This window comes from Eurytemora carolleeae, unplaced genomic scaffold, assembly GCF_000591075.1.
Source record: "Eurytemora carolleeae unplaced genomic scaffold, Eaff_2.0 scaffold395, whole genome shotgun sequence".
Taxonomy (NCBI): domain Eukaryota; kingdom Metazoa; phylum Arthropoda; class Copepoda; order Calanoida; family Temoridae; genus Eurytemora; species Eurytemora carolleeae.
In genome coordinates, this window is record NW_019396292.1 from 214,761 (window position 1) to 227,422 (window position 12,662).

Below are 12,662 nucleotides of genomic sequence, written 5' to 3' on the forward strand. Positions count from 1 at the left end.
TAATAATTTATATATTATTTATTTACATGTAGGTAAACTGTACATGTTGTTAAATGCACACAGTGCACAATAATTGTGTATTTTATGAAATAATTGTGACTGAAATAAATAATAAAAATAAAAATTAACCCCATTTTATATCATTTTATCAAGTAGTGATCTCTATTTGTCTGTTTGTATGTCCGATCATGACTCAGGAACCACTTGACAAATTTGTTTCAAATTTGATTGTAAAACATACAATTATCGTTGCATATATCAATCCAATTAAGACGACTTATGATTTCAATTTTTGATCAATATCAAGCTTTTAAACAGCACAGATATACATTACACAAACATAAAAACATAATATTTTTAATAAAAAAGTTTCTCTTTAAATATTATTCTTTAAAAGCTTGTTCACAATTAAAACAATAAAAAAGTCGTCTTTATTGTATTGATATAATTGCAGACTACCACTGTAGAAAAACTTTGTTATTTTGTATTCAATAAAATTAGTGGTGCTTCTGACAGGGTAGATTTTTACTTACAATTATTTTTATTTAGGTGTCAGACAACAAGCAAGGAATAGGGTTCCTGGCCAGTCCCAAGGAATCTTTTTTTAATTTTAATTCATTTTAAAATGTATTTGCTTTAAGTTTACAATTGAAAGTACAGGGTTACAACAGCGTGTAGGATCCGCAAAATATGTGAATCAACGGATCCGGATTCAAGGGGAAAAATATAAACCCAAAACTGTAAAAAAAAATTGTGCTCGTAAATCTAAATCTAAACTGTTAAAAAAAGAAATTATTAAAATTTCCGTATCTCCGATTCATTCGAAAAAAGGGGAAATAATTTGAAAGTTCTTTTGTTAATGTCATGACCCAGATCAGGATCCATTTTTTGTTTCAGAGCGAATCCGGATTCATCTCAAAATTAAACAGATCCGTAGCACAGGTTAAGGATAAAGAATACTTTAATGACGACTTTATATATATATAAATATAGCCTTGAATATGGATTTGTAATGCGACAAGCTAATAAATAAAGAAGCTGTAGGCAACTATCAATACTAGTGAAAATACTGATTATACAGAGTGTCCCACGAGACTTGACAGGAGCAAGAAGACAAGGTCGTCTTTGATCTTTAAATTGGAGCACTGCACTCATGGAATACATTTTAAAGTATAAATCTAGAGTTAATAATCACAAAATACCTCTAGTCCTGGCATTTCAAAAATGTGTTCTGCTTTTATTGTGCTTTTAATATTACCGGAGATACGAAAAATAATTTTTCAGAATTTGACAATTTTGGTTTTATTCGATAAATTGAATTCAACACGAAATTTTTGATTTTGTTATTATTGTTTCAAGAATTATACATGTAAAAGTAGGTTGATATACTGTTACCACAAATTATTTCTAAGATAAAAGACGACCTTTAAGTCGTCCTCCGTCAGTTATCGTTGGAGGTTCATTCTTTTTGGGTCACCCTGCAAGCTGGCAGAAATAATATTTTTTTTAAAACGATTTGGGTTCAGAGACTTAATGTTGCAGTAACCAGAGCTCAGTCCTTACTAATTGTTATTGGAAATCCGCATGTTCTGTCCAAGGTAAAGTGTTTCACATTTAAAGGGACTGAATAAGCGTAATTTTAAATGACCCTCCATGCAAAGATGGCAATGTCCGATTAACAATGGTACTCTTGAAATCTTTATCCGAACATTAATATAGAATCTATTGTCGTTTCCCTAGGTTAAATAGTATTTATAATTCTGATAATTCCTATATCTTAATTTCCTGCGCAATTACTTTTGTAGAGAAACCACAATTGGCAATACTCAGTTTTCAGAATAATAAACATGGATATTTCATTTTTACTTCATTAAAAAAACCTTTTTCTTAATAATTGTCTACTGAAAAATAGCAAAGATTTACATGAACCTTCGTATTTATTATGATATTTTTCACATCAATCAAATTTTTAAAGGAATGTACACATTTTGTTAAACAAGTTGACACTTTTTACTTCGGTTGATATTAAATTAATGAATAAAATTCAATTAAAAATAATTTTTAAAAAGTTTGATTAAATCAAAAGTATTTATTTATTTTTGTGGTCACTTGTCCAAGATATTAATGTACACTGAGTGATGTGGCCGTTTGACTCCGACATTTTCGTCTCAATTATTATGGAAATTAATTTGTAAATTAACACTATTGAAAGACAACAAAGTTTGTAAAAAGAATTATTAAAAATATTTCCAAAATTTACGAGCAGAGGCACATTTTCATGTTTCTAAAGTTGTCTATGAAGAGTTTCAATCTTTGGATCAAAGCATTATTAATAAAAAGTCTTCATTGTATTGATGTGATCGCCGAGCACTGTATGATAAATATATAAATAATATGATGATCAATGGTTTAGGATATGAACTGGTTTGAGCTTCTACAGCATATTGTTGGACTAGGAGGATATACAGGCTGTGATCTTCCCATCACACTCCAGTGATTTGGCAAATTAATGGAGTGTAAAAACTGACATGACATTTTTTTATATTTTTTTGTCTAATTTAATAACTCAATTTTCCTCAACTAGATGAATAAGATATTTTTTTTTCATTCATTATTTTTCATCTTTGTAAATTTTGAATTTGATTTTGTGTTGTAATTTTTTTTTTACTGGAATTTTGTTCAGTAATTTTTGTTTATGTAAAAAATAAAACATTTTTTATCAAATTCATTTAATAAGGATTTAAACCAAGTGATGTTGAAGAGAGAATTTGACTTTTTCAGATCTACTCACTTTCCAGTGTCTGATAATTCAACAGATACTATTATTTTTCTTATTATTTTTGCCATTTTACTCTAAACCAAACTCTGACAATTTGACGTGATGATTTAGGAAACTGATTGATATTCAGGGAAATGTAAAATTATATCATCTTTGTCCCCTTTGCCGTTCTATTTTGGAATATAAAGAATCCTAAGTAAATTCTAAAAAATCATTTCTAAAACGCTTTTCCATGAAGATTTGTTTTAAATACAGTTTAGCTCAGAACTTCAGAGCCATCAAAAAAATTAATTTAGTGTCGTTTTGAAAACATTTCAACAAGGAGAGTTTTTTTCCGGCATGAGGAATTATAGTTTTTTTTGTAAAATAGTTGGAACAGTTTTAAAGAGCTCCATATAATTAATTAATAAAAAAAACTAAATATCTGCGGCATTTTATTATCAGTAAGTTTAGAAAACGACATTTTATAAATTCATTTGATGTATCCGAAGTTCCGGATTTAACTTTACTATATTGTAAAAATTAGTGTTGTCCAGTGTCCACACTTGATTTTTACAGTAAGTGCCTTCAAGTCGGAATTGAGGGTCAAAGAATTTTTAGTTTGGGCCCTTTGTTTCAAGAGTGCGATTGATGATTCACAATCTCGTAATGAGATTATTAGTTTAAAGAATACACAAGGAAAATATCTAAAACCAACTTATCAATTTCTTTTAACTGCTTCAAAGGTTTAGGGGGGAGGGGATAATTGAAAAATTGCACATTATACGGGCAGCCGTAGTACATTTGAATTTCCAAGCCGGGTCAACCTTTCCTGTCCCAGTTTGTACTGTATCGCCCGGACATTGGTTGAATAAAGCAGATACTCAATAGGACTAGCCGGTGCAACTAGGTTGACGCGGTCAGACTTTAGGTTGAATTTACTTTAAAGGGTCAGAGGTGCGTGATTCACTAGCAAGTTTCCCTCCATATCTCAATATTATTTTTTCATTTATTTTTTCCTTAAAACCATTTCCTTTCAACAGTTCAGCAAAGAAAAACATTTATTCCGCGCAAACATTATTAATTTGCTTTGGAATAATGATTTTTGAAGAGCAAATATGTACCCGAGAATTTAAGATTTAAAATGTTCTGTGAATTCCTTAGATCTCCAATACACTGAAGTTGAGGACAGGATTGTTGAAGAAGGTTTAATGACTCGGTAGAGAGTTCAAGAGGAGAGTTCTCATGTGTAGGAACAGACAGGACAAATCTTCTGGAAAAAATATTAATTGAAAAAATTCAATTCCAAAGTTTTAATCGATTCAGTGAGGAAATTGGAAGTTGCGTAATGCCTTGTGTCAAATTATTTTTATCGTTTATTTGGAAACTCTTTGATTTGTGTTATACGCATGATCATTAAGAAAATAAAAAAATTATATTACCTCAGTTTTTTGAGCGGGTTTAACTTTAAGATGTTGTGGAGTATGTCGTGATTTAGTGAGTCTTTCCCAGTCACCTTTAAAATTAAAATGATAATAATAATGATTTACTTCAACCAACTAATTTTTTTAAGTTAACAAAATATTTCAGAGTTTGATAGCTGAAAATTATTGAATAATGAATTGTTTTAGTTTGTTAGAAAATATTTTTCATTTACATTTGACGTGAAATATCTTTTATTTTAAAATGTTGAGTTTTTCATTTTTAATAAATTTCATATATTTTTACATAAATATTTTTAGTTATCGAATGATTTGAAATTTGTAGATTTCAATTAAACCTGCTTCATTCTTTTTTAATAATTTCTTTTGACATGTATTTAACCTGTATATTCTGTAGAGAAGGTGCACGACTAAGAATGAATTTAACCTGTATATTCTGTAAAGAAGTTGCTCGACTAAGAATGTATTCCAGAACATTTTCTTCCCCCTGAATAAAAATACAATGTTATAGCATGGTTCATGGATTATACAGAGAGAGACCATGAAAACTCTGGAATAGGAACACGACTGTTAGACTCACGTTTTAATCTTAAATAGTGCAGAATTAAACATGAAGCACAGTATTTTTGCAGTGTACAGTGTACACAACCCCATTTCACTTAATGAATTTTCAATCTACGGATAAAAATATTTTCGCTAAAACAACATTAAATATCTACACTTTAAATTGCTTGAACGTTGCCCACCCTTGTATGCGCTTCCATTAGCGCCTGATCCAATCAGGGTTCAGTCATGTGTTTGGTGTATATTCTGAACCAATGGAAATAGTTTGCCGGTAACATATATCTTTCTATCTAGCTCATTATCCAATTTGAGATATGAATCCTTATATCTGGACTAAACAGTAAATGGAAATATTTGCTTCTACTGAAACTATAGTATGTCTAAGACTATATATTTTGAAAAATGATCTCAAATACTAGGGAAAACGAAATAAGAATGAATACATTTTTTCCTGAAACATTAAGAAGAGTGTGTGGAAAAATTGCTTATTAACATACTTGATAACCGCTGATTGTAAAGATCTCATTCAAAAGATATCATTTTTTGTCCTTTGAACTGCTTTAACTTGCTAACCTGATGTTCTAGCAGAAAGAACTGGAGTGAGCGGATTTTGTCAAAATTAACAGTTTTTAGAGAATCCTCATCACAGCTCTGCTGTTCTTTATTTAAGGATGGATTTGCTCTCACCAATTCTTCACAATTTAAGCTTTTCTCAAGTATTGTGGCAAAATTTGTTTCTTCTTTAACTAAACTTTTAAAAGTTTCAAGGTTTTTAATTGTTCTTATTGTATTCTGTATATTTAAAGGTTTGTCAACTGAATTATTTTCTGTTTGATTCTCATCAACGTGTTTCTTTTTCGTTGTACAGAAAACCTTTAAGCTAAACAGTCTTAGTTCTTGCAGATTTAAACACACAGCCCCAATTTCACAAATATTAACTGGAAAATGAAGAGAATTAAGTTCAAGAGAGATCAGTTTGTTTCCAACCAGGTTGAGGAGCTGCTTAAGGAAAAAAGAGTTCTGAATTCCTCCAAGTTGAAGGGAGCTTAGGAACTGAAAATCTGATTGGAGCCAGGATCCTGGCGGGGCTTTGAGCGAGCTCCAAATACTAAGTTTAGTTAGGCATGGCAGTGATTTTACAATATTAAATAGTGCAGGCATACTGTTCACATTGATAAAGATACTTCGAAGAGAATAAACTGCTTTCTTCCTAGCATAGTTCTCACTGAGTAGTTGTAGTAGTTCATCCTCTAGTATTCCTTTAGAGTACTCCAGATATTCCAGCTCAGAACAGTTCTCAATAAGAGAGAAAAGACCTGCTGAAGATACACTGGTTTCTTTTAATAGTACGCGGCGTAGATTACAACAATTTATCTTATTCTGCTTCTGGATAAATCTGCCATTGGTTTTGTGTTCACCAAAAACTTGACTTTTGTTTTTATAACAGTCTTCTGATGTATGTTGGTAGCCAAGAAAGCATAAAAGTCCAGCATCTGTTACTTGACTGGATTTCCAAAGATCCAAGGAAAGGATTCTGGGGCAGGTTTCCTTTAAGTTCAGATAACAATAAGTAAGTTAGATATCTGGATTTTTTAATACATTTTCGATAGCATATGGTAAGCGGAATAAAACTTTGATGAAATCTCTTTAAATACTTTAATAGTACTTCATAAAATATGAGTAGTTTCACTTTTAAAAATAAAATCTCACATAACAAATAAAACAGAATTTTTAAAAGCTTTAAGGTCTATGTGAAGACTTTATTGATCATTTTAATAGGCAAATAGAAAAACTCCTTGAGGATCAGATAAGAAAATGTATGGTAGTTATCTTGAATTTTAAATAAATTTTTCACGGTATAAGGTAAATGTCATAAAACAGAATAGAATATCATAGAATCGAATAAAACTGTTCGAAAAGAGCAGAAACATAGGAACAGCTGTAAGGGTTGTACATTTTTGAAGTAAATCATCATTCAAGGTTCATAAACTATTGTCACTGTTCCTCTAGAATATGCAATAGAGAATCATCCGCGGCATACCACAAAGTCAAATTCTAAACAATATCAAATTAGATCAAGGTTCTCTTGATGCAGGCAAAACCAAATTTCCTAAATTTCAGTTTCTGAAAGGGAGTGTTCGCGAATAATTAAAGCGGTTAGGTTGAATCCTAAAAAAATGTTTGATCGCTACTAATTGTACTTCTCTGTTGCGTCTATAAGGAGAAATGATTGAAAACGATTAATTCCAAAGAGCGTAGAGCCCATTATAAAATCTCACTAAGACGCGTTATTTTAATCAAACAGTTAAATTAATAGCGTTCGAATCAGACTTTTTCAGGATTCAGTCTTAACCCGATTGCATTTTTCGCGATCACTCCCTTTAAGTTTAAAGATCTACCTGAAGATTTGAAAGGGTTCTTATGAATTGCTTGAGATGATAAGACTCCTCAATTGATAAGGAAGAATTGGAAAATAGTTTTACTCTGAGATTAGAAAGGCAAGGTTCTGTAACTACTGGAGTCTGAAAACATAAAAATCCTTGTTTAACAAGATATCATTTTTCGGATCCAAGGAAATACAACAAAAATATATTTTCTGACAAAAATTAATTGTCACCTGTAAGCATAGATTAATTAAAACAACAGATAAGACACTAGATGTCGTCTTTTCAAGATTTTTGTATGTTTCGTTGACAATAACCCTGAGGCAGAAGCCCAAAGGTGCTACACGTAGTCAGCGTAGATCAGTGCCTCTGGGTTATTGTAAACGAAACACTCATAAATCTTGAAAAGACTATATCTAGTGTCCTATCTGTTATTTTAATTAATCTATGCCTATGAGAGATTATTGAAAAATTGAAAAAAGAGGAAAATTTTGGATATTTTGGATGCAGTTGTTGATAGCTCATCAATGAGAGGAGTTGTACTTGAAAATATTTTAGATTTCAATATTACGTTTCATTAAAGGGAGTGACCGGGTACGTAATAGCTGAACTGAGTACGCAGTGTTGTGGAAAACTTCTTTCGGATTCATTTGAGACATATTAAACTTTTTAAAGATCTGTAAATCCTGAGTTTGAGCGCAAATTCGACGTTCAAAACTCCACTGCATACTCAGTTCAACTACATTACGTAGCCGGTCACTCCCTTTAACTCTATGTAGTTTGACGTGTCTCCTGCAAACCGGGGGCATCTCAGTGTCACTTATTTCTCATAAATTCTATATTTATTAATTAAAAATAACCTGAGTATGACTAGAGGTAATAATTGAATGTAAAGACTGAAGAACATGAGCACTGCAAGGACTTGAAGAACTGCAAGTTAACTCCAATCCTTCAAATCTAAAAAATAGATACATTGATAAACTAAACAATTAGATCTTATGTACTCTGACAAAATAGAAAACAGGGTTTTTTATTAAAATAGATTACACATTAACCTCACGCTAAACTACGGGGATAAAAAATCAATTGTTCGGAAAGAAAACGTTAAATAAAATGTTTTAAAAATTGAACAATTCAATGAAAGAATTTGCCGGGGCGCCACAATAATTGTGAAATATTCAAATTTTGGCGCAACATTCGGCCACAAATTTGTGGGTCTCAATAATTTATGTATAATTTCCAGAACTGTTTCAAAAGCACATTTTTTTATGTAATTATTTCAATACCTTGTTTTGTAGAAAAGTGAGAGAAAAAGAACTCTGACATTAGGTCTAGATTCTAGGCCGCCAAATTTCAATTTAGGGTTTATATTTCAAGACGATGATTTTCGCAGATTTAGGGTAAAAATAAAACACCAGGTTTAAACTTGTAAACTTTTTAGAAACTTTCTATTTTTTAACAGTTCTTATTTCTGCTCAAAGAGACAAATGAATCAAATATATGATTAGTCTGGATAATGTTTCATAAGTGCAGGGTTACTCAGTAATAATGAGACTTTATTGACAACCTGAAATTCTTAGGAATTTAACGATCGGAATTTTGGAATTTTGGTTTCTGCATGGCTTGCAATTTTGTAAGAGATAAATTCAATGAGGTTATAGTATATAGAGTAATGAAGTACTATCATTCCCCTGGATAAACTTCATGATATGATAAACTCAATGAGGTTATAGTATATAGAGTAATGATGTACTATCATTCCCCTGGATAAACTTCATGATATGATAAACTCAATGAGGTTATAGTATATAGAGTAATGAAGTACTATCATTCCCCTGGATAAACTTCATGATATGATAAACTCAATGAGGTTATAGTATATAGAGTAATGAAGTACTATCATTCCCCTGGATAAACTTCATGATATGATAAAGAAAAAACGAGTCAAGAATGCAGGAAGAGTAAAGACTGATTCGTCCTTTGTGAGTAATCCTGTTTAAGTATAATTTTGTATACTCCTGCTTTTAATTTGACATTTGTTTTGTAAAATGAATTAAGGTGTTCCTGGATCCAGGTATTCTGTTGGAACACTTCTCTCTGCCGTATCTCTGCTTAGTGTTCCCAGTATCCTTTATTGAAAAGGAACGTTGACATTACTTTAAGTAACTTTCCATTTAAAATTTAAAGACTTGTTTTGAATCTACGATTCACAATGTATCGGAACCCTTTAAAGGGACTGTTAAGGAAATATTAAAGGGGGTATAGGCTGAAACCTAAATACTTTGGGAGTTGATCGCGACCTAAATGAGTTCTATCTGATGTTCCTGTCATCTAGAAATTGATATAAAACTGTGTCAAAGTTATACCAAAACTCATATATACATATCTAGTCGACTGAGCCTTGTTACCAGATACTGAACGGCCATTGGTGGAATTTCTTGTCATGTGATACAGACAACAATTACATTATTAATTATATCTATTAAAAATTAATAAGTTTTTTATTTAAATTATAATGGGAGCGTACCTTAGCTGTTTTGCTGATTGTGATCTATTTCAAACTTTGATTCCTATACCACAACTCATATACAGGGTGCCCCACGATTCATGACAGTTAAAAGACGACTTTAAGGTCGTCTTTGATCTTTAAAATAATTTGCCGCATTCAAAAACTAATTTTAGAAGTATAATCAATAATAATAAAATTGTCCTTACCTTTGTATTTCAAAATGTGCTTTCAAAATTATTGGAGATATGAGTTATTTCGTTTTATTTCGACAGATATCTATGATCAAAGACGATATTCAAGTCGTCTCTCAACTGTCATGTTTCATGTGAGTTTTGGTATAACGTTGACACAGTTTTGTATTAATTTCCCGAGACAGAAACATCAAATAGAACTCATTTAGGTCTCGATCAACTCCTAAAGTGTTTAGGTTTCAGGTTGACACAGTTTTATATTAATTTCCCGAGACAGAAACATCAAATAGAACTCATTTAGGTCTCGATCAACTCTAAAGTGTTTAGGTTTCAGCCTAAACCCACTTTTTATTTTTCCTTGACAATACCAATTTAAAAAAAGTAAAACAAAAAAAATGTTAAATCAATGTCAAATTGTGATCGAAAGTCACAGCTTAAAGATAAAGCTGTTCCCCTCTCCCGGCCCTCTTAGTTTCTACTCTATGGTTCCCAAGCTAGTAATATATTTATATACCTGGAGAAGATTAGTTCTACTCTATGGTTCCCAAGCTAGTAATATATAAATACCTGGAGAAGATTAGTTCTACTCTATGGTTCCCAAGCTAGTAATATATATACCTGCAGAAGATTAGTTCTACTCTATGGTTCCCAAGTTAGTAATATATATATATATATACCTGGAGAAGATTAGTTCTACTCTATGGTTCCCAAGCTTGTAATATATATATATATATACCTGGAGAAGATTAGTTCTACTCTATGGTTTGGTAGAACTGAGAAGAGATACAGGTCAAGATCCAATCTAACTTTACAAAGATCTAGCTCGTATTCAAGCAGTTGCAACTCACGAACTACAAGAAGGAAAATATTTTCAACATAAATATATGGAAAAATATTTATTTTTATAATAATATGAGTTCCTAAATAAGAATAAGATGGAACCCAAAGACTTCTATGCTTATCAGTAATATTACTTCTCCGTTTGTTGACCTTACAAATTAAAAATTTTGATTCCAATATTAACCAGGATATTGAAATGAAATTAATGTCAGCGCAAAAACATATTTAAAATTAATGCGTTGTCACTGTAGAGAGTGGAACCTTTTTGTCCTTGTTCGCCTCTGTCTAGAACATGTTTATCTCTGCCTAGAACATGTTTACCTCTGCCTAGACCTTGTTTACCTCTGCCTAGACCTTGTTTACCTCTGCCTAGACCTTGTTTACCTCTACCTAGACCTTGTTTACCTCTGCCTAGACCTTGTTTACCTCTGCCTAGACCTTGTTTACCTCTGCCTAGAACATGTTTACCTCTGCCTAGACCTTGTTTACCTCTGCCTATACCTTGTTTACCTCTGCCTAGAACATGTTTACCTCTGCAAAGACATTGTTTACCTCTGCCTAGACCTTGTTTATCTCTACCAAGACCTTGTTTACCTCTGCCTAGACATTGTTTACCTCTGCCTAGACCTTGTTTACCTCTGCTTAGACCTTGTTTACCTCTGCCTAGACCTTGTTTACCTCTACCTAGACCTTGTTTACCTCTACCTAGACCTTGTTTACCTCTACCTAGACCTTGTATACCTCTACCTAGACCTTGTTTACCTCTGCCTAGACCTTGTTTACCTCTGCTTAGAACTTGTTTACCTCTGCCTAGAACATGTTTACCTCTGCCTAGACATTGTTAACCTCTGCCTAGACCTTGTTTACCTCTACTTAGATCTTGTTTATCTCTGCCTAGAACATGTTTACCTCTGCCTAGACCTTGTTTACCTCTACTTAGATCTTGTTTATCTCTGCCTAGAACCTCTGCCTAGACCTTGTTTACCTCTGCCTAGAACATGTTTACCTCTGCCTAGACCTTGTTTACCTCTGCCTAGACATTGTTTACCTCTGCCTATAACTTGGTTACCTCTGCCTAGAACATGTTGGCACCAGGAGTTCTCAGCCTGGGTCTCCAATGAGTAAACGCTGGGCCGGAAGCGGCGAAGAAAACTCATTTAGATTTTTTTATCCACGATAGTTTTGTTATAGCTTCATTATTAGTTTACCCTATTTATCATTCCTTTCAAATATCATGTTTTTGTCCATTTCAACATTTGGTCTGAAAATTTTTAAATTTTTTTTTACAATTTGATGTCGCAGAGTTACAAGATTTTAACACGCTCAAATTCTCAAGAAGAAAAAGGCAAAGATTGTGTATCTAAGTTTTAATTTAATTTCAAGATATGTAACTTTAAAAAAACACAAAAGACAAAATTCTATTCAGGATTTTAAAAATGTAAAAAAGAAATTAATCAAGAATTTGCAATTACTAAAATTTTCGAATTCCTTTTTCTCTGCAACGATGGTGTATTTCAAACTTAAATTATTTGATGTGGCAGAATTCATGGAAATATCTACGGTCTACATGACTGACATCAGATTTCTGTTAAAATCATGGATAAGGCATGTGTTTAAAGTGTAGAGTGTAAGACTGAACATAAAACAAGCCTCGAGGAACTATAAAACAGCTGGGTCAATATTTACTAAAGAAAGCAGGAGAAAGCATTGAACACGAAATATTATTATTGTTTTATGATGTTTTTCATAACGATGTTTAAATGGTTTAAATAGGAAGGAGAGGGGAGGTGGGGGGGCGATCCATAAATAAAAATGGTGATCAAAGAAAAAAGAACAAATGTTTAAATGGTTTAAATAGGAAGGAGAGGAGAGTTTGATCTATAGATAAAAATTGTGATAAAAGATAAAAGAACTAAACATAGATAGGTTATTGTGGAAAGGCACTAAGGGAAGAAAAAAATGTACCAAAAAAAA

General features: G+C 31.9%; 2 protein-coding genes across 4 annotated transcripts in view; one reads left to right on the forward strand and one right to left on the reverse strand.

Moving 5' to 3' along the window:
* Positions 1-2,521, forward strand: part of LOC111700319 (RNA helicase Mov10l1) — a 37,413-nt gene extending 34,892 nt beyond the window's left edge. The window contains exons 36-38 of the mRNA XM_023471192.1: positions 550-594; positions 1,527-1,598; positions 2,414-2,521. Coding sequence (XP_023326960.1) covers positions 550-594; positions 1,527-1,598; positions 2,414-2,497 — 201 coding nt within the window. The 3' untranslated portion in view covers positions 2,498-2,521. The remainder of the gene's footprint in view (positions 1-549; positions 595-1,526; positions 1,599-2,413) is intronic.
* Positions 2,522-2,710: 189 nt separating this feature from the next.
* On the reverse strand, positions 2,711-11,945 carry LOC111700320 (uncharacterized). 3 transcript variants are annotated; one of them, XM_023471193.1, is made up of 12 exons: positions 11,758-11,945; positions 10,585-10,699; positions 9,213-9,277; positions 8,435-8,486; positions 8,009-8,105; positions 7,164-7,286; positions 6,769-6,819; positions 5,338-6,312; positions 4,628-4,687; positions 4,201-4,274; positions 3,922-4,031; positions 2,711-2,805 (listed from the first exon to the last, which is right to left on the reverse strand). In XM_023471193.1, the coding sequence occupies exons 1-12, from the start codon at positions 11,843-11,845 to the stop codon at positions 2,741-2,743; spliced, it is 1,875 nt and encodes a 624-aa protein (XP_023326961.1). In that variant the 5' UTR covers positions 11,846-11,945; the 3' UTR covers positions 2,711-2,740. The 3 variants fall into 3 exon arrangements, with proteins under 3 accessions (XP_023326961.1, XP_023326962.1, XP_023326963.1); XM_023471194.1 differs by having other exon boundaries at positions 2,711-2,801; positions 3,918-4,031; XM_023471195.1 differs by lacking the exons at positions 8,435-8,486; positions 9,213-9,277.
* Between the last annotated feature and the right edge of the window lie 717 nt (positions 11,946-12,662).